The following is a 24,955-nucleotide window of genomic DNA, read 5'->3' as shown; positions in this document are numbered from 1 at the left end:
GTCGAGATGCTCAGCAGCCTGTGTTAGTGCTGGTAGTTAGTTGGTAGAGGCCATCTTGCGAGCATGTCCAACGTCACATATAGAGCGTAGGTAGTCACTCTTGCCAGGGAAGACGGCTTTGGAGCTACTCTCTCTTGCAGGGGGGCCTCGCTCCGAACGGCGATGCGTCTTCGCTTCGAGCATCTCTGCCCTCCCCGTCTCCATCTCGGCCACCATCTTCTCCCTCTTCTGTGCGCTTCTTCGTCCGCTTCATTCTTGAAGTTCTGGCGAGGAGTTGATATCAGATTATGTAATATTTCACGTGACTTATCGCTTTTGTGGCCGCATGGAAAACTTTTCAGCAGCCCTTTTTCTCGTTTAGCAAGGAGGAAGCAGGATAAATTTCGCAGCCTTGGGATCGCAGCACCGTCGTCTTACTATCCGTCGTCTTACTCTCTGTCTTGTCTTGTCGTCTGCCGTCTTTGGTTGCATCTCTGTTCACCATGGCTTTCTCGATGTTTAGCCCCCAAATGTAAGAGCTCCTCGGACCCTCAATTTTGACCAGATAGCAAGGAGCCCGCGTGCGCATCTGGGGATGGGCCTTGAGAGGCTGGGAGAGTTGAAGAAAGCATGCTAACAGCTTGGTTATAGAACCAACCTTGCCATCATCCTGGTCATGATGCAGGTGTCGAAGAAGATCCCCTTCGATAACCCAGATGTCCTCCTCGGCGTTCGCACCATGTACATTGCCTCCAACATTGCCATTGCAGCACTCTACTACTACATCTACACCGTCATTGTCCAGAAGAAAGGTACGCCTAACCAATCTTCAGTTCAGGCTACGTTCAACTGTCACCCACTAACACAAAAGATATAGACCTTAAAACTCTCAAGTATGTTGAGCCCCCAGCCATGGGCTCCCAAGATGAACCCCGTCCCGTCGTCACCACCGTCCAGGAGTACGACAAGCAACAGCTTCGCGCCGCCCTCAAGTCTCAGCTCATGGGCGTCGGCATGATGGCCGTCATGCACCTATACTTCAAATACACCAACCCATTGCTCATGCAGTCCATTATCCCCATCAAGAGCGCTCTTGAGAGCAACATCGTCAAGGTCCACTTGTTCAATGTTCCTGCCAAGGGTGATCTTGAGAGACCATGGAAGGCTGGCGGTGGAATGATGGGCATGGGCCAGCCACCCGTCAAGACCGACAAGGCCAGCGTTGAGTCTGCTGAGAAGAACTGGAGGGGCGGTGCTAAGGAGGAGTAGAGTAAAAAGACACTGAGGCGACATATTTTCTTTCAAAACTTCTTCTTGTCTTGGAGCCGGACCGGGTGGATGAACGGGATTGGGAATTGTGACATTATGAGGCAAAGCTGTTTTCTTCCTTTCATGCCGGTATTATGAATATTCTTTTTCCTCTTTTTGCTATTTTTTTTTTTTATTATTTGCTTGGCTGTCCTCCTTTCATTCTTATCGGCTATGCGTCCTGTCCTCGGCGTTGCGTTGATAAATAAAGAAGCATCCTATAGATTTAGCAGAATATATTTTGGTAGAAACAATTCAGATAAGGTACATCTTTTGCTTGCATCTTATCCGACAGCAAGCTGTTATCTCTGCTTAGTCATACCATTTTCATCACCCCTTAAAATATTAATGTTTATTGTTTTAGAATCAACGTTTTCGAGAGCCATCATCAAACTTCGTTTTGTTTTCCTTGATATCATAAGTTGCTGTTCAATGGGAGCAGCATGCTGGAGAATTACCCCCTGGATATCCTTCGGACGGTCGTATCACAACTTGATGATCGGGCTGACCTGAAAAGCTTGTCCGAAGTATCACGGTTTTGGAACGAGGTCACAAATCCGTTTCTATACAGAAATATCTTTATTTCAACCGCTACGAAAGATAATGGCATAATCAGGGCTCACCAGAGAGCGGGAGTACTTCAGTATACCAGGGACATTCAAGTTTTATGCACGGATTCTCCAACTGGGCCTGATGCTTTTGATTTTGACGACTATTCCCCTTGCACCGACTCACTCAACCACTATTGCACCAACTTCGATAGCAATGAAAGTATGGCTGATTCTTTTGGTGACTGGGACCCTTACCAAGGCCTCAGTAGTGCCGAGCAAGCAGATAAGGAGCGGTGGATAGATCCTGAGGGCGACCCTGAATTCTATCCTGAATTATTCAACCTTGAATCCAGGCAGAGGATACTGTCCATATTAATAAGATGCAGGGAGGGATATTTGAAGAGTTTTAGGTTAGTAATGCCTGCCCCAACTAATGTAATTGCGAGCTGACATAGGAATGTACTATGGAAGCTGGCCCCGGCAAGACGTTATCCCACCTGAGATCATGGGAGAGGGGGGGTATCTTCCTACCAGACAGCCTTTTATAGAACAGCTCCGCTTTGGGTTCCGTGAATATTGCAATTTACAACACCCTCAACTATTTACCGGGTTAAAACGCCTGGCAATACTTAATGTGGAAGAATCCACGTTTATTAATCATGAATCCGAAGTAAAGAATATCCGGGACTGCGTGAACCTCAACTGCGGTCAACTGGAGTATCTTGAAATCAGCTGCATATACTGGCAGCTCTTGGGCGAAGAACATGATATCGATGACGAGCATTTCACGGAGGCGCTGCTAAAGCCGTGTCGAAATGATCAGCTCCGGTTCCCGAATATACAGCATCTCGTACTCGAAGGATATACATTCAACAATGGCCGAGTTAGCTTACTCGAGGATTTGAATCCAGAGGTGCTGCACACCCTGTCTTTAAGATCCTGTTTCTTCTGGGAAGATTTCCTGCACTTACTTAGCTCTGAGAGACGACCTTTGCATCTACGAACGTTGGAGGTGCAGGCATATTCCGGATGTTTACCTGGAGCTGGGTACTTGCCGACGGATGAGTGCCATGATCTAGCAAGTTTTATCGAGGAATGCGAAGCACTCGAAAACATATTCGTTGCGATAGAACAGGCATTTGGTCTTGAGCGACTCTGGAGGTCGCTCCTTCGGCACCGAAAGACACTCAAGTCATTTGTTTTCTACTCTCTTCCCGGCACAACTAATGGTCTAGATGTTGCTCCAACACCGTACTGTGTCCCGAATCTTTCATTTGACCCGCCGTACCACAACGAGATAGAACCCGAGAGGTTGACTTTGAAGCATCTGGATTTGGAGCTACTCGGGGTCGGCTATGAGCCGAAATACCTGGTGTGTTTTGACGTTGATTCAATGGTATGGGAAGATACTAATATGTCGGTGTTGTTAGATACCAGCTCTCTCTCCGCTAACTACTATGGGCAGCCTGAAAGTGTTGCTTATTCGAGGCTTCTATATACCTCATCCCGCCTTCCAGAAATTAGAACGCATAGGGAGGCTTTCTAACGTTCGACCTTTACATCGACACCTGATTCAGGACTTTGGCAAGTTTGTTCAATGGGCGTTTGGGCCTGAGGGATTCCGATCGCTAAGGCTAATAGTTCACTGCAACCCGTTCGGCGGTGAAGGTGATGTAATGCTACTCTGCCCTAAAGTAGGGCCAGATGCTGAGCCGCCATTCCCAGGGAGGAACTACCGGCTTGTGACCAAGCGTGACCATGTCCAGCATGGTCTACTCCGCAAACACGCCAGCGCCCTTAGAGCTTGTCCAATTCGAGGTGCGCCTATATACGATAGCGACTTCATATAGACAAATCAGCCACCATAACACCCAATCTATCCATTTAAGAAGTCATCACTGTATATCTTCCTGTCTCCATGCATTCCATTCGGCTGTCCGGCTCTTTCTGTGGATCAACATTAGACCGATCGGACAAACTTGCCCAATGCAGCAGAGTGTTTTTTGCCGCCGAAACCGCAAACCTTGAAGGAAAATAAGATGAAGGAATTGATATTCGATAGCTGAGATGAAGTTTTGTTGGACGCAAAAGACGAATTGAAACTGGTCAATTGGCGAGCAGAGCAAGCCAGGAAAGAAACAGAGAGCTGCAGCGGTAGAAGTCCATCGAAGCAGAGGGAAAAACACCATCCGGGTGGGTAACTAACTGAAAGACTAAGCGTTGTCCACGACTACCCGCCCGACCTCCTGTAGCGGGACATCTCGGGAGTCTTTTTTTCGCCAGGGAGGAAAGGAAGACGTGGGAGTGGAAAGGAAGCTGTCCGACTGACCCCGTCTCCATATGATCAACCCGCCATCCATGTCTCAGCGGCCGAAGGTAGATGGAGATGCCTGCGGGCGGTTGTTCTCCGGCGTGTCAGGAGAGCCCGCGGACACCAAACCAACTCCGTAGTACGGTAGCGTAGCCCGTAGGCCTGTAATAGTACTTGAAAACTGTGGTTGAGCGAGAGCTGGGTAGGGCTGCCAGGGTTAAGTTTCTGTTGCGTCAGTTGCTAGCAAGAGATTGAAAGCAAGTCGGGGCGGAGGCCGAGAGCGCGTTATTTATTGCCTGCCCCTCGCCCGCCTCCCTTCCACCTCTTTCTTCCTCTCTCCTTTTCCTCTACTTCTTCTCTGCTTCACTATCACCATCTCAGAAGTCCTCCGTCTTCTCGTCTACGAGCTCGTTTCACGTCTTATCTAGGTAAGCCGATGGCTTCCGTCGACCCCGAGATGGCCGTGTTTGGTGGTTGTGGTGGGATACTAACTGCTACCCCGCTATACAGAATCATCCCGCCATCATGGTTGTCAAGGTACATACAATAGCAGAAAAACGACCCTTTTTGCACTGCAGTTCGTCAGATTAACAGGAGCCCAGGTCGGAATCAACGGCTTCGGTCGTATTGGCAGAATTGTCTTCCGCAATGCGTGAGTTGAGCCTCGACAAGTGGGATTCGGGGGTGGATGCCATGAGAGAAGGACAGTTATAGCTGACTACGGTGCTACAGCTACGAGAACCCAGACATCCAGGTTGTTGCTGTCAACGACCCTTTCATTGAGACCAAATACGCCGTATGTTCTATGTCTGTCTGGGGTGCATTGATGCAATGACTTGGTTGTCGTGCTAACATAGATCGACCAGGAATACATGTTAAAATATGACTCTCAACACGGCCAATTCAAAGATGATATCAAGCACAACGAGTGTGGCCTCATCGTTGGCGGCCAGCACATCAAGTTCTACGCTGAGCGTGACCCAGCCAACATCAAGTGGTCCGAGACTGGAGCTGACTACATCGTCGAGTCCACCGGTGTCTTCACCACCACCGAGAAGGCCAGCGCTCACTTGAAGGGAGGTGCCAAGAAGGTCATCATCTCTGCTCCCTCTGCGGATGCTCCCATGTTCGTAATGGGTGTCAATGAGGAGAAGTACACTTCCGATATCCAGGTTCTCTCCAACGCTTCCTGCACCACCAATTGCCTTGCTCCCCTCGCCAAGGTCGTCCACAAGAACTGGGGTCTCAAGGAAGGTTTGATGACCACCGTCCACTCCTACACTGCCACCCAGAAGACCGTCGACGGTCCCTCCGGCAAGGACTGGCGTGGTGGCCGTACCGCTGCCCAGAACATCATCCCCAGCAGCACCGGTGCCGCCAAGGCCGTCGGAAAGGTCATCCCAGAGCTCAACGGAAAGCTGACTGGTATGTCCATGCGTGTGCCCACATCCAACGTCTCCGTTGTCGACTTGACCTGCCGCACCGAGAAGCCAGTCACCTACGACGAGATCAAGAAGGTCATGAAGGCCGCTTCCGAGGGCGAGCTTAAGGGTATGTTTCCTTGTTTTTTTCATCTTCTCTCTCAATGGGGGTATAACTTGTCTAACGTGATGGTATAGGTATTCTCGGATACACCGAGGACGCCGTTGTCTCCACTGACATGAACGGCAATACCAACTCCTCCATCTTCGATGCCGGTGCCGGTATCGCCCTCAACGAGAACTTCATCAAGCTCGTCTCCTGGTACGACAACGAATGGGGCTACTCTCGCCGTGTCGTTGACCTCATCTGTAAGCTTCCCCTCTTCGTTGTCTTGTCTGCTCCGAATTCAGGGCATGAGCTAACCCATATCTCTCACAGCCTACATTGCCAAGGTCGACTCTGGCAGCAAATAGCAATTAACGGGAAGCGCGGAACAACGGAGCATGCTCTAGTTAGGTCCACCACCAGTTTCCCATTTCTCTCTCTTCCTGCCTATATCCCACTATCAATATAAACCAACAAAAGTGGATACCATCTTACCCCAGAAAAGTAAATAAAAAAAAGAATGTAATTCTCTTTGCCTGTGATGGGCTGAAATATTCATAAGAATGGATAAATATGAAATCAATGCCACTATCTCAGTATCCCCAGCTGGCATCATAGCATGTCTTGATAAAACGTACCTGTAGTGGGCTTGTCTGACTGTTTCAAGGCCGGTCTCCAATCTCGCCTTATCCTTGAACCTCTCAATCTTCAACTTGAATCCATTTACATCAAACTGATCTATATATCTGCTCTCAAACTGTTCTCATGCTACCCTTAACCTACCCCTAATCATCGTAAGCCATCTTTAACTGCAAAATGCGCGCGAGCAAGGTCTATCACGTGAACAGCTAACTATCTATATCACGTGACTCCTATTTCTTAAGGCCAGAAAGTTACGCCCTCAAAGCTTCATCAAGTTGCTTGACTTGCTCGATCTTCATCCACTGGCTGCTGCGTCTTGCACTGCATCTTCTTCTTCGTCGCAGGCTGTCTGCATCTTATACCCTGGAATTGGCAACTCTGGCGGCTACAGGCCACACATAGCTCTCGCTCTATGTGCATCTGGCGCCGCTGACGTCTTTGCCGTGCATCTATACCTTCTATACACACTGCCCTGGCCGTATTGGCGTGCTGATGCCCAAAGGCGCCTGCCTGGCTTCTGGACCTTTTGCCTAATAGCCAGTCAATTACTGTTCTCCTTTCTTCTTTATAGCTGAGGTCTCAAACATTACATTGATGGGGAGTTGAGCTAGCGCATTTGGTTCTCATTTCGAGCTTTGTTTTTTGCCTTGTCATACCCGCGGAGGAAGAAAAGAACCAGCAGAATTGAGTATTTTCCGCGGCCCCGTCTTTTCCTACATGATACCATCTCTAGCTCGTACTATGACCATCGAGCTCTGACCGTCGACTTCCTTTTTTCATTCCCATCATCTCTCAGCGATCTTATACGTACCAAGCATCATGGACGGGGACGAAGACGTGGTCATGGGCGAAGCCCGCGTACCAGCATCCGTACCAGGCCCAGCTCCCACATCAACTTCCACCATCCCCATCGGCGGCGGTCGTCCGTCTCCTCCGTCTGCAGAAGAGGCATCGCTCACGCCAGAAGCACAAATACAAGCTCCCAATGGATCCAAGGAACATACCCAGTCCCTACTAGCGACGTTCCACCAAAAAGTGCATAGTCCCGGGAAACTCCTGAAGGAGATTGAAGACCACCAGGCAGGCATCTCGACTCCCAACAACGATCCAACTACCGGCACCCCCCGGCCCACTGTGGCGGCAGGACACCACGTCAAGACCGAAGCAGATACCGCCATCGCAGACGAAGAGGCAGAGGACTCAGATTGGTCTGCTGATCACCATGAAGGGCGTAGTAGGGCGCTGCACCGCGCCCAGCTTCCGACGGGGTATTGCTATGATAATCGCATGCGGTATCATTGTGAAGTGAAGCCTACGCTGGACGTGCATCCGGAAGACCCCAGGCGTGTGTATTATATCTATCGAGAGCTGGGTAGGGCTGGGCTGATTGCTGATGGAGGGGAGTTTCAGGGGCCATTGGTGCCTCAGCCGCTGAAGAGGATTGAGGCGAGAGATGCGACGGAGGCAGAGATCATGTTGGTGCATACCAAGGAGCATTATGAGTTTGTGAAAAGCACGAAGGGTGAGTGAGAAAATGGGTTTTGTTTGTTTTCCTGGCTAACTTGGGGTAGATATGTCGGAGGATGAACTGCTTGAGCTTGAACATACGCGGGACTCTATCTATTTTAATTCGTTGACGTTTACGTCTGCGCTGCTCTCGTGCGGCGGTGCAATTGAGACGTGCAAGGCTGTGGCGGAGGAGCGAGTCAAGAACGCGATTGCGGTGATTCGTCCGCCCGGCCACCATGCCGAGAGCAATAAGACGATGGGATTCTGTCTGTTTAATAATGTCTCTGTGGCTGCGAGGGCATGTCAGCATGTTCTTGGGGACAAGTGTCGCAAGATCATGATACTGGACTGGTAAGTGAAGGCAAAGTTGAAGTTGATGCTTGATATAGACTAATTATGGCTGCAGGGACGTCCATCACGGTATGTGCCGTTTACCAGTATAATATAGCGTGATGCATGTATGGGTCTAACGGTACCAGGCAATGGCGTGCAGAGGATGTTCTACAATGACCCGAACGTACTGTACATCTCGATCCACGTCTACCGGGATGGCAGCTTCTATCCCGGCGGCGACGAGGGCAACTGGGACTACTGCGGTGAAGGCCTTGGTCTAGGGAAGTACGTCGAAACAAACTACAATATCATGATGATATGATCTTTTATGCTCACCGTTGTAGGAACGTCAACATCCCCTGGCCGACACAAGGGATGGGAGACGGCGACTACCTCTATGCCTTCCAGGAAGTTGTTATGCCAATCGGCTACGAGTTTGATCCCGACCTCGTTATCAGTAAGTTGCCGTCATCACTTATCATCAGATAATACATAATGCAGGGTTCCATGTTCCACGTCTAACGGCCTGGTGTCATGTAGTATCCGCCGGCTTCGATGCGGCGGCAGGCGACGAGCTGGGAGGCTGTTTCGTGACACCCCCTTGCTACTCACACATGACACGCATGCTGATGAACCTTGCCAACGGAAAGGTAGCGGTGTGTCTTGAGGGAGGGTATAACTTCCGATCGATCTCCAAGTCAGCACTAGCGGTTACGCGGACATTGATGGGCGAGCCGCCGGATCGGCTGATTGCGCCGTCAGCGTCGCGGCCGGCCGTTGAGACGGTGAGAGAGGTGGCGATGATGCATTCACGGTATTGGAAGTGCATGTATCCGAAGGGTGAGCAAAGAAAGCAAACTAGCAAGGGAAAGCAGACGATGCATGGACGCTTACCTTACCACTTTAGGCCCGTCGTCGAACTTTGCCGGCAACCGTGTACATGGTATGTATGGTGATAACAGGAGAAGAGGGAAGAATGCTAATTTGGTGCTGGGGGTACAGATATCATCCGGCAGTACCAGGCGAAACAGCTGTATGAGGAGCACAAGCTGACGAGCCTGTACATCTACCGGGACACGATCTCGAAGTCGTTTGAGAACCAGGTGCTGGCGAGGTAAGTCTCCTGTCTTCGGCAACTCACGTATTTTATTTATTGCCTTTTGCATCTCGGCAATAAGCGACGACCTGATAACTAACTGGCGGGTGTTACACAGCCAGAACTACGACAAGGTGGACACTCTGCTTGTTATCTTCCACGACCCGTAAGTTCTACCACTGTTACTGCTGTCATTAGTGTATGCATGCTGATAGAGTGTAACTAAACAGGCCCGAGCTGATGGGCATCCCGCACCCGGTGACCAACGTGCTCGAAGCCCACAACACCTGGCTGGTACGTTGACTGCCCACAGACTGTCACAAGCAAGTCCAGAAAGAGGAATGGCTAACAGGGGAACAAAAAAGGCTGATAATGTCAAGGATTACATCTCCTGGGCGGTCGAGCATAACGTGGGCGTTATCGACGTCAACATCCCGAAGCACATCTCAGAAGCCGACGTAAGTGGCACCCACACTATAACATTACATAGTAACCGAGTTAATAATAGCTAATTTTATTAATTAAAATGTAGCAAAATTCACGAAGCTACGAGCGGGAGAGCCCGAACCGGGCCCTTTACTCCGAGCAGCTTGCCGAGTACCTGTGGGAGAACTACATCGAGTGCGTCTATCCCACTGCACTATTATGACCTGCAGCAGTAGTAGTAGGCTGTTACTAACAACCGCAGGACCAACGACACCAGCCGCATCTTCTTCATGGGGGTGGGCGATGCCTTTCTCGGACTGGCCAACCTTCTCATCAACAAAGGTCCGTCTCTATACCTATCCCTTTTATTTCAAATGCGATCCCGCTAACTGGGCAACTAGAGCGAGTCCACACAATGGTCAGTGGCGTGATATGCTTTGTGGCCGAGAACCCCGTCCGCGCCGTCGCCAGCACCACCATCACCTGGCTCTCCAAGTGGTACAAAGAGGTAAGTCTCTTTCTCTCTCTTTCCTACAAAGAAATAGAAAAGACATAAGAGTAACAAGAGCAGAACTCCCTGGTCTTTGTGTCCCACCGGCACATGGTGTGGGAGGGCCAGGAGAACAAGCAGAAGCAGTACAAGCGCTACGGGCGGCTGGTGAAGTCGACGGCGGCGCACACGCTGAACGAGATGCTGGTCAACCACCGCGCGGATGTGTTCAAGTGGATCGAGGAGCGAGTCGAGGCCGGGTCGGAGAGCAGTTCATAGCAGTTCTACTTCTAACTTCCTTCTTCTTAGTTCGCTATTATTATTACATCTAAGTTAGCTTTTGTTGTTCGCTGTTGTCTTGCCTGCATGCGTCCATGCAAAGAGACGATGCAGGCTGCCCGAGTGACCATGCCATGCGCCTGAAACAAAGCCTGCGCCAGCCAGTCAAGACCGCCAGAGGACAGAGTCAAAGACGAGCTTATCTGACGTGAAGGAAGAGAAAAAGCAACGAGAGTCCGGGGTGGCCGTTGGCAGCGCAGTCGTAGCAGTAGAAGTAACAGACCGCAGAGGATTGTCGGTGCAGAGAAGCAGAAGCAGAGAAGCAGCAGACGAGATGTAACCCCCCGACTGCTAGGACGAGGCCCGGCGCTGCCGCTAGACCAGCTAACCAGCTAACCAGCTAACCAGCTAACTAGCTAACCCGCTGCTTGTCTGGTCTCTATAAGCAGCGATCCTGACTGAGGCCGCCAGCCTTTACGAGCCGGCTAGCAAGGCCACAAAGCTTGTCTCCAGCTCTCTCTCTCTCTCTCCGTCTCTTCATCTCAAATTAGAGAGAGTATATGAACGTCCCGCCGGAAATGAGCCTGTCTCGACACGCGACCATCGCCACCGTCCTCGTCCTCTCTGGCCTGTCTTGTCCGTCTTGTCCGTCTTGTCTGCCTCTCGTCCTGTCCCTCTTTCTCCTGTCCATCGCCGCCTCTTCCCATCTTGACTGGCCAGCGCATTCTCCACAGAGCCAAAGAAAAACTCCCGGCCACGCGAGGTCCACTGGTCACCTACTAATAAACTATGTACTTAGCTGCTGGCATACTTTACTCTACGCCTGCGGTCTTGCATCTGACGGCGGATCCACGGTTCGACGCTCGGCCAGCTCCAGGTGGCAGGGTGACATCGAGCAGAGGAGCCAGGGAGGGCCCTTCTGGGCGGTCTCTGGTCTTTTGCCGCCCGACAGAGGCTGCGGGCTGGTTGGTTGGACGGGGCCTTGCTGGCTGGTGCTAGGCTGGCTGGGCTGGGAGGATGCCCGTCTCGGTGATTAGACAGGGGTTGGTGGACATGGAAGACCTGGAGGAAGAGATTTCACAGACACAGAGATGACACTGGGAAGAAGAGACGGGATGGGAGGAACCGGCAGCCAGAACCAGAGAAGGAGGAGGAGGAGGAGAAGAAGAAGAAGAAGAAGAAGAAGAAGCAAAGGAGGCCACGAGCCGCGAGCCATGGAAAGGGATGATAATCTACGGAGCACAGGCAGGCAGGCAAAAAGAATCGTGGATGGACGAGAGTCGCAGGGGCAAAGACAGGCAGCGGAAGGCCTTAGCTCTTTTGCTCCGGCTTTTTTCTCTTTGCTTCTTTTGCTTCCTATTATTACGGTTGCATTAGGCATAATTAGAGCAGGAAATAAGGGCAGAGAGGCAAAGATCGTAATATTAAAGGACGGCGTCTTGCCTGCCTGCGTCTTTCTCTCTCTCGTCCCTTTTCTTCTGTCCGTCTGTCTGTCTCCTGGCCGCCAGTGGTTGTACGAGGAAAAAGCAACGACTGATAAAGAGAAGCAAGAAGCGGGAGAAGCAAAGAGGAAGAACCAGAAGAAGGAGAAGAAGAAGAGAGCTCTCCCCAGGTTCATCTCCAGGTCTATCTCCAGGTCTATCTCCAGGTTGTCTCCAGGTCGATCTCGTCTCCAGGTTTTTGCATCAGCTACATCTATCTACAACACCCAAGGACATCCGGAACAGCAACATCTCAAGCAACATCTGAGCAACATCTCAGCAGCATGGCGGGCACGACAGACGTCTCGCGCGTCGAGGCGCCGGTGACGATGAAGGCCTACTTCATGTGCGCCTTCGCGGCGTTTGGAGGCATCTTCTTCGGCTTCGACTCGGGCTACATCAACGGCGTCATGGGCATGGAGTACTTCATCACCCTCTTCACCGGCCTCAAGAAGTCCGACTTCCCGCCCCCGAACGAAGACAAGTTCTCCCTGCCCTCGTGGCAGAAGTCCCTGATCACCTCGATCCTGTCTGCAGGCACCTTCTTCGGCTCCATCGCTGCAGGAGACCTCGCAGACATCATCGGCCGTCGCACCACCATCATCGCCGGCTGCGGCATCTTCATCATCGGCGTCATCCTCCAGACCGCCTCTGCAGGCCTCAACCTGCTCGTCGCCGGCCGTCTGATCGCTGGCATCGGCGTCGGCTTCGTCTCTGCCATCATCGTGCTGTACATGTCTGAGATCGCCCCGCGCAAGGTCAGAGGCGCCATCGTCTCCGGGTACCAGTTCTGCATCACCGTCGGCCTCCTGCTCGCCTCCTGCGTCGACTACGGCACCCAGTCGCGCCAGGACTCGGGCTCCTATCGCATCCCCATCGCCCTGCAGATGCTCTGGGCGCTCATCCTGGCCGGCGGGCTCTTCCTCCTGCCCGAGTCCCCCCGTTATTTCGTCAAGAAGGGCAAGCTCGAGGATGCGCAGACCGTGCTCGCTCGGCTGCGTGGCCAGGACCGCGACTCAGACTACATCCGCGAAGAGCTCGCTGAGATCGTGGCCAACCACGAGTACGAGATGCAGGCTGTCCCCGCGGGCTACTGGGCCTCCTGGATGCACTGCTTCAGCGGCAGCCTGTTCAACCCGGCCAGCAACATCCGCCGTGTCATCCTCGGAACCGCCCTGCAGATGTTCCAGCAGTTCACGGGTATCAACTTCATCTTCTACTTTGGCACCACCTTCTTCCAGGACCTGGGCACCATCGACAACCCCTTCCTGATCGGCCTGATCACTACCTTGGTCAACGTCTGCTCTACCCCCGTCTCGTTCTGGACCATCGAGCGCTTCGGTCGTCGGGCACTGCTTATCTGGGGTGCTATCGGCATGTTCACGTGTGAGTTCATCGTCGCCATCGTGGGCGTCACGGACGGCGAGAACCGCAAGGCCGTGCAGGGCATGATTGCCTTGATCTGTCTGTACATCTTCTTCTTCGCCTCGACCTGGGGTCCCGGCGCCTGGGTCGTCATCGGCGAAATCTACCCGCTGCCCATCCGTTCCCGAGGTGTCGGTCTCTCTACCGCCTCCAACTGGCTTTGGAACTGCGTAAGTCTTAACTCATCCCCCTCCCCCCTTTTTTTTTTCTCAGTTTGATGCTAACGCAGACTTACAGATCATATCTGTCATCACTCCCTTCTTGGTCGGCACCGACAAGGCCAACCTCGGCGCCAAGGTGTTCTTCATCTGGGGCTCGCTCTGCGTAGGCTGCTTCCTCTACGCCTTCTTCCTCATCCCCGAGACCAAGGGCCTCACCCTCGAGCAGGTCGACAAGATGATGGAGGAGACCACTCCCATCAAGTCCTCCAAGTGGAAGCCTCACACCACCTTTGCCGCTGAGATGGGCCATGTTGCGACCGCCGCTGCTGATGAGAAGAACGCTGTTCTCGATGCTGCTGCCGACTCTGCTGTTTAATTAGAGTCATACAGACTTGGGCCCCATAGTGGACTCTTCTATTCATTTTTACTCCACCTTACTTAATGTCTGCTTACTTATGCTCGGCTGCACCTAGACTTGGGCCTGCAGTCTGCTACGTCCTCTACGAATGAATGCCATTCATATGACCATACATTCTCACATCTATAACCTGTAGAACCGCTCTGTAGAAACCTGTAGCTTAATATATCACTAGTAAGGGATTGCCATGCCGCTCGGCGTTGCGGCTCTCTGATTGGCCCACTGCGGCACGCGACCAACTCCCGCCCGCTTTTCCTTCTCGCCGGCGCATCGCATCTTATCTTCACTTCGCCAACTCTTGGAACCTCATGGCATTAGCCAATATCTATCTACGAGCACCTCGCCAGCCAACTCGCCGTCGCGGCAAAGACCAACCCCAGGCCATGCAGGATGTCCCTACAAAGTAGTATCGACCAGCCACGGACTTGACCGAGCAATACGAACGCTCCACCGCCATCCAACCATTGGCATCCCGTCGCCGGCCACAGCAACCCCAGAATCCGGGGTAGCCAACGAACCAGCATGATCCCAAGACATCAACCTCTCCCTCCCCCTCCCCCCTCACTGCGGCGAGCTTCCATCTCTCGCCATTCTCTTGTCTTCTCCCATCGACACTGATAAATCTGATGGCTGTCTGCGACCCCGGCCGAGGCCCAAGTCGACTCTGCCCGGCTATTCCTGAAGATCTCGCTTCTTCCCTGACACGGCCAAGATGGAACTTGCCATCGACCCTTTGCTTTCAACCGACCCGACCCATTGGCCCGTTCTACGCCCAGCTCTAGCTTAATGTAGACGAGAGAGCATCGACCTGGACCTGGACCTGGACGGCGAGATCTAGCTATGGGTGCTGTCGTGCGTGTGTGCGGGGGTAATTCCGGGCCCCCTTCCAGAGCGTTGAACAAGTCGCGCTTTGTGTACTGATACTGATAGAACGTCCCGAACTATATGCAGATAGTTCCCTATCAGGGGGCGAGAGAGATAAATACCTGGACGGTTCGCCGATCCCCCGGCCTGTGTTTCTTTTTCCCTCTCTCTCTCTCTCTCTCTCTCTCTCTCTCTTTCTTTCAGACGTTTGCATTCAAATATAACCTACTTATCCTGGGATTTTGTTGGAATTGGGCCATTCTTGCTGGTTGGTTGGTATTGATCATGCGGACTGATGAAGAAAAGGCCTCGAAGGGCGGCGCCGCGGACCATGTCGATGATTTGAAGCAGGTTACTACCGCTGACGTCGATGATGATGAAGAGTTCTCGCGCCAGGAACAGCGCAAGATCGTCCACCGCATCGATGCGCGGCTGGTTGTCATTTGTGGTGTGGGATACCTCGTCAGCTTGATGGACAGGACGAACACCTCGGTTGCTGCCATTGCTGGGTGCGTACTGCCTAACATACCTACCTACTTGGCCCTAATCTATAGTCTATACTGACAATGCATAGCATGACCAAAGATCTGGGTCTAAAGATAGGATTTAGATACGTTAGGTTGCCCCCTGACAGTGTACAACCATCTTCTAACGTCATAACTAGTCAATTATCGTCCTGCTGTTCTTCGTCACATACATCGTTGCTCAACCATAGCACGTAGCATCAGAAAATTGGCCCTAGGATATTCATTCCTTCATTGTTTTCACATGGGGGTGTCATCTGATAGTACGTACCCCCTGACTTAATACTGCCATGCTAAAAGAGTATTCTAACATGTATGTCGGACAGGGGTTTGGCTTTGTCAAGGACTGGCAGCAGATGGCCGGCCTGCGAGCATTGCTAGGTTTCCTCGAAGCTGGATTCTTCCCGGGAACAGTATACCTCCTGTCCACCTGGTACTGCCGACGTGAGTCGTCCTTGGATTATACCCCGCTAAACATTACACAAGTTAACAATGCTATAGATGAGGTCCAGAAGCGTTACTCGGTCTTCTACATCATCGGTGCAGTCGCCGGTTCTCTCTCCGGCATCCTTGCATTCGGCCTCAGCCAGATGGAAGGTCTCCAGGGCATCCGTGGCTGGAGATGGATCTTCATCATAGAGGGAGTGGTAAGCCCATTCTACATCCTATCTTCTCCAACGTCATACCCTAACATGTACAGATATCCATCCTCGTGGCTTTCCTCAGCTACATCTTCCTCATTGATTTCCCGGACCGAGCCTCCGGAGCATGGGGATTCCTAAACGAAAAGGAACTCGCCTTCGTCGTGAGACGAGTCAACCGTGACAGAGGAGACGTGCACGTCGAGCCCTTTACCCTAGGCAGATTCCTCCGTCCAGCCCTCGACCTGAAGATATGGGGTTTCGCCTTGATCTTCTTGTACGTTCTACCCTAACGCATACCCAGCTTTCACTCCCTCCCCTTTCTAACATGTTTTATTTCCAGCTGCTCTACCACTGTAACATACGCCATAGCATACTTCCTGCCCATCATCCTAGTGGACGGACTAGGCTTTGGCGTTGGCGAGTCCCAATGTCTAATTGCGCCTCCCTACGCCTTCGCCGCCATAGTAATGTACACCTCTGCCTACGTCGCGGATAAATACCGTATCCGCGCACCCGTCATTGCATTCAACTCGCTCATTACGCTCATCGGGCTGCCCATGGTGGGATTCGGCAAGGGCAGCGCCCTCCGCTACACCGGGGTGTTCCTCGCAACGGCCGGAGCGAATGCAAATATCCCCTTCTGCCATGGCGTATCAGGCCAATAACATCCGTGGCCAGTGGACCAGAGCCCTGGCCAGCGCTACTCTCGTTGGCTTTGGAGGTATCGGGGGCATCGCGGGCAGTCTGGTATTTAGATCCCAGGATGCGCCGGCATATATACCCGGTATCTGGGCTGCAATCACGTAAGTTGATCATTCATCTTCCCTTAACTTTACATAATAACCGTGCTAACACATGTTTGAACGGGTATAGGTCGCAGCTTGTTCTTCTCTTGACTGCAGCGGTGATGAGCTGGTATTTCTGGAGATCCAACAAGAAGGCTGACAGGGGAGAGCTTGTCATCGAGGGGTCGGAGTCTTTCCGTTATACTATTTAATTTAGCGGTAGAAGCGTTAGCGAACGTGAGCGTATTGGATTAGCTCTATTAATGAATTTATTTTATGTCTATACTGTCTGTATTGTTCATCTATTTAGGTCGCTGTCTGTAAACCCTTTCGCGCTAGGCGAGTAAGTGGTTATAAACAACCGAGGCTGAATTTCCCGCTAAAGGCTCGCTTCTATGGTGTAGTGGTAGCACATCGGATTTTGATTCCGACGACGTCAGTTCGATCCTGGCTAGGAGCTATGATTTTTTTTATTTATTTTCACTTTTTTAACTACTTCACCTACCATCTACTAATGTGAAGGTCAATAAGTTTATATCCTGTGAATAGTTTTATGTGTCTCGATAATATCGCAGCTGCTTCGTAATGGCGAACGCGAAGTAGATAACCAGAAGGCCAACCGGCAGCCCGCCAATTGTTGTCTACAGCCTTCGAACCTCAGCATTCAGCCACGCTGACTTGTTACTGGCTCGCCGAGTCTGAACCACAGGTTATACCAACATTGTTTATATTAATGACTACCTTTTGCACACGGTTATCACATGCATATAATTCCATCCAAGTACATAATGATTCGCTCGATACCCTAGAATCAGCAACAATGACACTGGTTATTGAGGCTATGTCTCAGACATCATGAGATATTTACCACATTTTCCAGTACAAGGCCCGACTCGACCCCCTAAGCCCATACAACCGACAACCGTTCCACATCATCCTCGGCCATCCACAGCTTCTACTTTCTTCCAAATGCCTTTGGGAGTAATGCAAAATCCAGGGCCGGCCTCTTCTGGTAAAGTCTCAGAACTCGCCGTGCATCGGTGTTGCTATTCGCTTCCATAGTACAGTAGTATGGAGATCCGCTTGATGATCTGAGTCTGATACCGAAAAGTAGACAATGGTATGGAATATTCGCTGCTACAGTGACGACAGTCGCTGCATCTTTGCTAAGCGTTGCTGTTGTGCCATCCTCTGTTCGACGGAAATAAATAAACTGATTGGTCTTGCGGTGCCGTATAATGTGGGATCCGCGGTCTGGGGGAATGGGCTCAATAAGCCATATATCGGTTGCATTTGGCTTAATTTCAAGGAGTCCATCAAGCGGGCTGATAGTCAAAACGTCGTGATTGTAGTTTTCAAGAATGGTGAAGTTGCCCGTGAGGCAGAGGCAGGTTTGGGCTAAGAAGGCTACCAGGCAGACTGCGGGTAAATTGAAGAGGTGCATGGTGCATACAGGATTCAATTGAATGTGAAAATTGAGCGTGGAGCAGGAGAAGATGTGGAATTTCGAATGTGATTAAGCAAATGGGTAGTAAAAGGCATCCAAACAACTATTTATGTAGAGACCAATTGCTCAACGCCGGATCTTCTTCGACTTTTTCGGCTCCTCCTTTGATTTCTATAAGCGCATGACTTACATACGCTTAGAAATGGAAACTATCGCCAGATGTTGATATCCTACAAAATCCCTAGGCTAGGATAACTGCAGACATAACACATATATTGGCCCCCAGAGAGTTATCAATGCAATATACATTGGTGAGAGTAAGCTTACGCCAAGTATGAGGTGATTAACTAGTTAACTGCAGTTATAACCAGACCGAGACCCTCCCCTTCTTATACAGCCCCTAGCTATGGTCATTAGTCCATTGTATGCAATATAATGTGTGAGAGTAAGCTTACGCCAAGGGCAAGATAGCTAGATAAATAAGTTCTAACTAGGTAGCTAAGTTATGGTAACCTTACTCTATTGATCGGATATCAAATTTACTGGAGGTTCGACATCGATGTTTGACATACAATGTCGCATAGAAGAGGTCTTAGTAGTTGCTCGAGGTTAGCCCCGGAATATTCAAAGTGAGACTACATCTATATTAAGGTAGTTCATGTCCTGCCTTTCGTCTGTGAAGACATACCTAGATATCCTATTCTGGCTTCACTCTCCCAATTCCACAGCGCCTTCGTCTTATATCCAGCAATTACTTCAACACTTCAATCACAAGTTTTGAAAATGCGGTTTGCACTATTGGCGATTGTCATCTCCGCCTTTGTCACCAGCACTTATGCTCAACGTGAATATTACATACGAAACGAACCATCGGGACTCAACGTCACCTGGGACGATGACGATTACATATACATGGAACCTGGTATCAGAAAGTACACTATTTCTGCATGGAACATGTATCCTGTCGCCAGCGATATTAAAAACTGGTTTGCCTTTGGGGCTAGCTATTTCTATCTCCAATTTGACTTTGGCCGTGATGGCGACACCGCCCTGCGTTCGGATGAAGGAAGAATCTTTGAGATTAGAAAAGCCGAGTCCCATTCCTACGTGATCGATGTCCAATCTGTAGACAGTGGGCAACCAACTCTGGCGTGGACGGTTGAAAGAAATTCAACAGACCCTCGGGTATTCTTGAAATTACGGCCGTACATGCGCTTGCCGAGCCAACAATTCACATTCACTCCAAAATGATAGAATGGTATGTTCATCGAGTTTATTGCCGCGTGGACCGTGTTACGACAGCATACCAAATCGGAGTCAAACTTTTGGCTGTCAATGACTATCAACCGTGGTAACATATCCGGGAAGAGAGGGATGGATAACGAACACTTGAAGGGAAGGATGACCGGTCAAACTGTACATAGGTGGCTCCAAGCTGTACATAATTTGTTGCATAGCCAGTGGGATTGTGGGTTACAGCAAGCCTTCAGCCGCCAGCACCCAATGCAAACCCAATGCAACTCTTTTCATGTCCCTCAAAAGGTACTTTAGAAGAGATATCGAAATGCGAACTCACCCTGGCTTTTCTATCTTCGAGCTGTCGGCTATCTTCTCAGCACGGGGCCAGAGCTTTGCACTAGACAGACGCCCCAAGGCCAGATTGGCATCATTTGCACAAGCACTGGCATCATCCTCATCAACCCAATTTGAGCAGAGGATGAACTGGGCTAAAGGGATCCCCACTCACAATACCAAGCCAAGTATTTCAGGGGGTATCTATCATATAAGTGCGATAATAATGTAGTCTCTCGACTCTTCTACCTCCCCACCGGGAGCCGGCTTGACTCCTGCTATGTTGAAAAAGAAATAATTTCAACAGGAGAGTGGACCTTTTCGTACTGCATGTTATCTTCAGCTAGGCCACTAACATTCCACAATTCCGGAGAAGCGGCTCGGTGGCTGCCAGGCGACGAATGTAAGGTACGAGATACGTGCATAACATGCTCGAACCTATCTCGAGTCGGTCTCTGGCAGCCAGAAACATCGTAAAGTGCAACCTCACAGAACAGTATACCCTCGTGGAGGACCATAATCGCCGACATCGTGCATCAGCGCCCCTGATGGATGGCTTCCTGGGAGGACGAGGGGAGGTTATGCCGGTGTTGCTCCCCAAACCGCGCTGGCTAATCCGTTGTGAGAGATACCTAGGTACCTAGGTACCTAGGTAGGTAGGTTGGATTGGAAACCCCCCGGGGCCGGGCCGGCCATCTATGTAGCTTAGGTAATCGCCTGCAACGGAACACAAGTGGTCAAGCATCCAAAGTCCAACCTCCGGCTCCCTCGTCTTGCCGCGCTCTCCCATTCACCAATCCCGTAGTCCGACGAGGTAAGCCTGTCTGTCCTGTCTGTCTGTCGTGTACCCTGGCAGAGAGAGACACGTTTGCCTTGCTGCGTCGCTAACCAACGGGCTAGTTAACTGGGTTGGCAGCGCTGTTGGCTTGCTGTGCTTGCTGTATGCCTCCAAGGTTCCTCACCAGACGGCTTCACATCCCAGCTTCACGCAGGCCTCCCTTATTTCCTACTAGTCCTGCTGCTCTCGTCCGTCCTTCCAGTAGCCAGCCAGTCGCCCTCCCTATACCACCGCCGCTGCTGCTCTTTGGTCAGTTGCCGACTCGTTTCCCTCGTTCATCGATTGCCTGCTTGCAGCTAGGAGCCTCGTTCTATACCACCACGGCAACAGCCACACCCCAATACTCGGAGTCACCGCAGGACAAGTCGAGCTCGACCGTAATGGCGCAGGTCGAGCGTTTGGCTGATAGCCTGGAGAAACCGTCTGTTGACAACCGCACGTATCGAGTCATCAGGTTGCCTAACCAGCTCGAAGCTCTGCTTGTCCATGACCCGGATACAGACAAGGCCAGTGCCTCTGTCAACGTCAACGTAGGGAACTTCTCCGACGACGATGACATGCCTGGCATGGCCCATGCTGTCGAGCATCTGCTCTTCATGGGCACCGAAAAGGTGAGCCCCCTCGCTTCCTGCATGCCTTGATAAATCTACCATTGCTAATAGAGTCCCGTAAATTAGTACCCAAAAGAAAATGACTATAATCAATACCTGGCCGCTCATTCCGGTCACTCAAATGCATACACAGCTGCTACAGAGACAAACTATTTCTTTGAGGTTGCTGCTACCTCCCATCCACGTTCCAAGGCCCCCTCTGCCACGCCGTCCGCTGTGCCGTCTACACCACCATCTCAGGTTCCAACCCCCGGAGGCACCTTGACAGATAAAATGATTCATCTCACCGTCGAGGGGGCTCCAAACAGCGCCAGCTCGTCGATAAGCGATCTGACTCCACCACTATACGGTGCACTTGACCGATTTGCGCAATTCTTTATTGCCCCTCTTTTCCTCCCTTCCACTCTAGACCGTGAGCTCCAGGCTGTCGATTCGGAAAACAAGAAGAACCTGCAGAGTGACCCGTGGCGTATGTTACAGCTAAATAAGTCCCTAGCCAACCCAAAGCACCCTTACAGCCACTTTTCAACCGGAAACCTGAAGACTCTGCGTGATGACCCCCAGGCGCGTGGCCTAGATGTCAGGAATGAATTCATGAAGTTCCATGATAAGCACTATTCGGCAAACCGGATGAAGCTGGTTGTCCTGGGAAGAGAGCCGTTGGATGAATTGGAGGCATGGGTTGCGGAGTTGTTTGCGGATGTCAAGAACAAGGACCTCCCACAGAATCGGTGGGATGATATCGAAGTGTTCGAAAAGGACAACCTGCTCAAGATGGTCTTTGCCAAGCCGGTGATGGACAGCAGAACACTGGATATCTATTTCCCTTACCCTGATGAGGAAGACTTGTATGAGTCCCAGCCTAGCCGGTATATCAGCCACTTGATCGGGCACGAAGGCCCCGGCAGTATCCTGGCCTACATCAAATCCAAGGGATGGGCAACTGAACTCTCTGCTGGTGCAACCCCCCTCTGCCCTGGATCATCTCTATTCAACATTTCCATTCGTTTGACAGAGGATGGACTTCAGCATTACCAAGAGGTCATCAAGATCATCTTCCAGTACATTTCTCTGATTAAGGAGCGAGCACCTGAGCAGTGGATCTTCGATGAGATGAAGAACCTTTCTGAAGTAGACTTCAAATTCAAACAGAAGTCTCCTGCCAGCAAATTTACCAGCAGCCTTAGTAGTGTCATGCAGAAACCATACCCTCGCGAATGGCTCCTGAGCGGTTCGAGCTTGCTGCGCAAATTCGAGCCGGAACTTATCACAAAGGGCCTCTCGTACCTTAGGGCGGACACCTTCAATATCGAGATCGTATCTCAGCACTTCCCTGGAGGCTGGGACAAGAAAGAGAAGTGGTACGGCACCGAATACAAGGTGGAAAAGGTCCCAGAGGACCTCCTATCTGAGATTCGCCGTTCCCTGGAGACATCTATCGGCAGAACGCCAGAACTGCACATGCCCCATAAGAACGAATTTGTCCCAACTAGGCTAGATGTAGAGAAGAAGGAAGTTGACGAACCTGCCAAGCGACCGAGCCTGATTCGAAGAGATGATCAGGTCAGGACATGGTTCAAAAAGGATGATACTTTCTGGGTCCCCAAGGCAGCTCTGGAAATCACTCTACGAACCCCTCTCGTTTACGCGACCCCTGGAAATAATGTGATGGCCAAGCTCTACTGCAGCTTAGTCAGGGATGCCCTGACAGAGTACTCGTATGATGCTGAGCTCGCTGGCCTGGACTATGACTTGTCTCCAAGCGTTTTCGGCTTGGAGGTAGCAATTGTTGGCTACAACGATAAGATGGCAGTCTTGCTTGAGAAGGTCCTTACCATCATGCGCGACCTCGAGATCAAACCGGACCGATTCCGGATTGTCAAGGAGCGTATGGCTCGTGGATATAAGAACGCAGACTACCAACTACCATACTACCAAGTTGGAAGTTTCACGAGATACTTAACTGCAGAGAAAGCTTGGATCAACGAGCAACTGGCCCCTGAACTGGAACACATTCAACTTGAGGATGTTGCGGCCTTTTACCCACAGTTGCTTCGCCAGACACACATCGAAGTTCTTGCTCACGGCAACTTGTACAAGGAAGATGCCTTGAAGCTTACTGACCTCATTGAATCAACCCTCAAGCCCAGAGTCCTTCCACAGTCTCAGTGGCACGTGCGCAGAAACATGATCATCCCTCCCGGTAGCAATTACATCTACGAGGAGACTCTCAAGGATCCTGCCAACATCAACCACTGCATTGAGTATTATCTCTTCGTCGGAGCTTTGACTGATCCACAGCTACGTGCTAAATGCTTGCTGTTCGGCCAAATGACGAACGAGCCAGCATTTGATCAGCTACGCACCAAAGAACAGCTTGGATATGTTGTCTGGAGCGGTGCTCGTTACTCATCCACCACTCTGGGCTACCGTGTCATCATCCAAAGTGAACGAGACAATCAATACCTTGAATCTCGAATCGATTCCTTCCTTGAAGGCTTCGGGAAGGCCCTCACATCTATGTCTGGTGAAGAATTTGAGGGTCACAGACGAAGCATCATCAACAAGCGGTTGGAAAAGCTGAAGAACCTAAGTTCCGAAACCAGTCGTTTCTGGTCTCATATCGGCTCCGAATATTTCGATTTCACACAGCATGAGATCGACGCTGCCGTGTTGGAGGATATAACCAAGGATGACATCATTGCATTTTACCGCCAGTACATTGACCCCAGCTCACCTACCCGTGCTAAGCTATCCGTTCACATGAAGGCTCAAGCAAGCGCAAGCCTCGTTGCTTCCGCAGAGCAAAAGAGCGCCGTCCTCGCGAAGATTGAGCAATTCCTCGGCTCTGCCGGAGCTCTAGTCGATACCGAAAAGTTTAAGGAGGCGTTCAAGGACATCACTATCTCCAGCAACAACCTGGATGGCATCATTTCCACCGTACACAACCACCTCACCTCTGTGCTACAGATGGCCGAAGACGAAGCCACGAAGCTCCTAGAGCCCGCAAAGGGTGCTTTACCAGCCTTACTCGCCCAGGCCGGCATCAAGACTATGACAAAGAGTGACAAGGAATCCAACTCAGATGAAAATTCAGCCCCAACCGCCAATGGAGCCTCCAATAACGCAGACAAGCCATCCAGCCGTAAACCAATATACATCACCAACGTCCCTGAATTCAAGGCTCGTCTCAGTGTAAGCCCCGCAACGGTCCCGGTCGTCGATCTGTCTGAATTCGAAGACTTTGACCCAAAACTATAAGACCCGAGCAAAGACAACGAAAGAACCTCCAAATCTAATAGATAGGGTATATAAAATCTATTCTACATCTGAAATTAGACTTTTCTTTTCTGCTTGGATAGGTAATCACTTGACGTGACTGGGGTATGTTTGTATGTATACTTACGGAGGCGATTTTTGATCTGGGCATATCTTTCAATAGGTGGCGCCATGGAGGGTGTGGTATGGATGCTCTAGGTAGACGGCTTCCGTGTTCGAGATGCATTGTGTGTGTAGAGTGGTAATTGATACGTTTGTTTAGTTTGCAATTTCTCTATTATTCCCCCTGTTCGATCTTTTCAACTATACGGGCCAGACGATGATTATCAACGAATCAGGTCAAACCTAGGACGGCGGCCAAATTTTGAACAGCGAAACAATCGACTCAGCACTTGACGGTGGCGAGGAGTTCAACGCAACCTAAGGAAGCCTGTGAACTTTCTTTTTATCTACCC

The 24,955-nt window shown here is 50.9% G+C and overlaps 10 protein-coding genes and 1 non-coding gene across 20 annotated transcripts; 10 read left to right on the top strand and 1 right to left on the bottom strand.

Annotated features, from left to right (window-relative positions):
- Positions 1 to 482: 482 nt before the first annotated feature.
- On the top strand, positions 483 to 1,248 carry TERG_04404 (uncharacterized protein; the record flags this gene model as incomplete). Its single annotated transcript, XM_003235300.1, has 3 exons — positions 483 to 511; positions 631 to 791; positions 857 to 1,248. The coding sequence occupies 3 exons, from the start codon at positions 483 to 485 to the stop codon at positions 1,246 to 1,248; spliced, it is 582 nt and encodes a 193-aa protein (XP_003235348.1).
- Positions 1,249 to 2,295: 1,047 nt separating this feature from the next.
- On the top strand, positions 2,296 to 3,384 carry TERG_04403 (uncharacterized protein; the record flags this gene model as incomplete). Its single annotated transcript, XM_047748247.1, has 1 exon — positions 2,296 to 3,384. The coding sequence occupies one exon, from the start codon at positions 2,296 to 2,298 to the stop codon at positions 3,382 to 3,384; it is 1,089 nt and encodes a 362-aa protein (XP_047604224.1).
- Positions 3,385 to 4,341: 957 nt separating this feature from the next.
- TERG_04402 (glyceraldehyde-3-phosphate dehydrogenase) lies at positions 4,342 to 6,786 on the top strand. 10 transcript variants are annotated; one of them, XM_047749768.1, is made up of 7 exons: positions 4,342 to 4,577; positions 4,660 to 4,686; positions 4,752 to 4,801; positions 4,882 to 4,945; positions 5,016 to 5,700; positions 5,769 to 5,939; positions 6,010 to 6,786. In XM_047749768.1, the coding sequence occupies exons 2-7, from the start codon at positions 4,675 to 4,677 to the stop codon at positions 6,042 to 6,044; spliced, it is 1,017 nt and encodes a 338-aa protein (XP_047606267.1). In that variant the 5' UTR covers positions 4,342 to 4,577; positions 4,660 to 4,674; the 3' UTR covers positions 6,045 to 6,786. The 10 variants fall into 10 exon arrangements, with proteins under 10 accessions (XP_047606267.1, XP_047606275.1, XP_003235346.1 ...); XM_047749776.1 differs by having other exon boundaries at positions 5,016 to 5,939; XM_003235298.2 differs by having other exon boundaries at positions 4,342 to 4,686.
- Positions 6,787 to 7,137: 351 nt separating this feature from the next.
- Positions 7,138 to 7,848, top strand: TERG_12145 (uncharacterized protein; the record flags this gene model as incomplete). Its single annotated transcript, XM_047751147.1, has 1 exon — positions 7,138 to 7,848. The coding sequence occupies one exon, from the start codon at positions 7,138 to 7,140 to the stop codon at positions 7,846 to 7,848; it is 711 nt and encodes a 236-aa protein (XP_047606266.1).
- A 926-nt stretch (positions 7,849 to 8,774) lies between these two features.
- TERG_12144 (uncharacterized protein) lies at positions 8,775 to 10,451 on the top strand (the record flags this gene model as incomplete). Its single annotated transcript, XM_003235297.2, has 10 exons — positions 8,775 to 9,000; positions 9,068 to 9,103; positions 9,163 to 9,274; positions 9,375 to 9,422; positions 9,487 to 9,550; positions 9,622 to 9,714; positions 9,789 to 9,877; positions 9,945 to 10,024; positions 10,084 to 10,190; positions 10,254 to 10,451. The coding sequence occupies 10 exons, from the start codon at positions 8,775 to 8,777 to the stop codon at positions 10,449 to 10,451; spliced, it is 1,053 nt and encodes a 350-aa protein (XP_003235345.2).
- Positions 10,452 to 11,653: 1,202 nt separating this feature from the next.
- TERG_04400 (uncharacterized protein) lies at positions 11,654 to 14,178 on the top strand. Its single transcript, XM_003235296.2, has 2 exons — positions 11,654 to 13,527; positions 13,595 to 14,178. The coding sequence occupies exons 1-2, from the start codon at positions 12,217 to 12,219 to the stop codon at positions 13,892 to 13,894; spliced, it is 1,611 nt and encodes a 536-aa protein (XP_003235344.1). The 5' UTR covers positions 11,654 to 12,216; the 3' UTR covers positions 13,895 to 14,178.
- Positions 14,179 to 14,881: 703 nt separating this feature from the next.
- On the top strand, positions 14,882 to 16,965 carry TERG_04399 (uncharacterized protein; the record flags this gene model as incomplete). Its single annotated transcript, XM_003235295.1, has 9 exons — positions 14,882 to 15,309; positions 15,375 to 15,414; positions 15,465 to 15,488; positions 15,651 to 15,768; positions 15,826 to 15,971; positions 16,025 to 16,242; positions 16,309 to 16,567; positions 16,626 to 16,771; positions 16,842 to 16,965. The coding sequence occupies 9 exons, from the start codon at positions 14,882 to 14,884 to the stop codon at positions 16,963 to 16,965; spliced, it is 1,503 nt and encodes a 500-aa protein (XP_003235343.1).
- A 177-nt stretch (positions 16,966 to 17,142) lies between these two features.
- TERG_10541 lies at positions 17,143 to 17,213 on the top strand. Its single transcript has one exon. It is a non-coding gene; the product is annotated as a tRNA-Gln (tRNA).
- A 495-nt stretch (positions 17,214 to 17,708) lies between these two features.
- Positions 17,709 to 18,197, bottom strand: TERG_04398 (uncharacterized protein; the record flags this gene model as incomplete). Its single annotated transcript, XM_003235294.1, has 1 exon — positions 17,709 to 18,197. One exon carries the CDS (start codon positions 18,195 to 18,197, stop codon positions 17,709 to 17,711), a length of 489 nt encoding a protein of 162 aa, XP_003235342.1.
- Positions 18,198 to 18,983: 786 nt separating this feature from the next.
- Positions 18,984 to 20,187, top strand: TERG_04397 (uncharacterized protein; the record flags this gene model as incomplete). The annotated part of the gene is made up of 1 exon (XM_003235293.2): positions 18,984 to 20,187. The coding sequence occupies one exon, from the start codon at positions 18,984 to 18,986 to the stop codon at positions 19,449 to 19,451; it is 468 nt and encodes a 155-aa protein (XP_003235341.1). The 3' UTR covers positions 19,452 to 20,187.
- A 389-nt stretch (positions 20,188 to 20,576) lies between these two features.
- TERG_04396 (uncharacterized protein) lies at positions 20,577 to 24,482 on the top strand (the record flags this gene model as incomplete). Its single annotated transcript, XM_003235292.2, has 2 exons — positions 20,577 to 21,221; positions 21,288 to 24,482. Exons 1-2 carry the CDS (start codon positions 20,715 to 20,717, stop codon positions 24,480 to 24,482), a joined length of 3,702 nt encoding a protein of 1,233 aa, XP_003235340.2. The 5' UTR covers positions 20,577 to 20,714.
- Positions 24,483 to 24,955: the final 473 nt, after the last annotated feature.

The sequence above is a fragment of the Trichophyton rubrum genome (assembly GCF_000151425.1).
Source record: "Trichophyton rubrum CBS 118892 genomic scaffold supercont2.4, whole genome shotgun sequence".
NCBI lineage: Eukaryota > Fungi > Ascomycota > Eurotiomycetes > Onygenales > Arthrodermataceae > Trichophyton > Trichophyton rubrum.
Note: the sequence above shows the minus strand (reverse complement) of the source record. Positions and strands in the feature narration are given on the sequence as shown.

Excerpts from the sequence above, each read along its gene's own strand:
- TERG_04402 (XM_047749768.1), top strand. Across the intron at positions 4,802-4,881 it reads AGAATTGTCTTCCGCAATGC|CTACGAGAACCCAGACATCC; the intron begins GTGAGTTGAGCC and ends ACGGTGCTACAG. Across the intron at positions 5,940-6,009 it reads CCGTGTCGTTGACCTCATCT|CCTACATTGCCAAGGTCGAC; the intron begins GTAAGCTTCCCC and ends TATCTCTCACAG.
- TERG_04400 (XM_003235296.2), top strand. The coding sequence starts at position 12,217 with ATGGCGGGCACGACAGACGTCTCGCGCGTCGAGGCGCCGGTGACGATG. Across the intron at positions 13,528-13,594 it reads CCAACTGGCTTTGGAACTGC|ATCATATCTGTCATCACTCC; the intron begins GTAAGTCTTAAC and ends GCAGACTTACAG.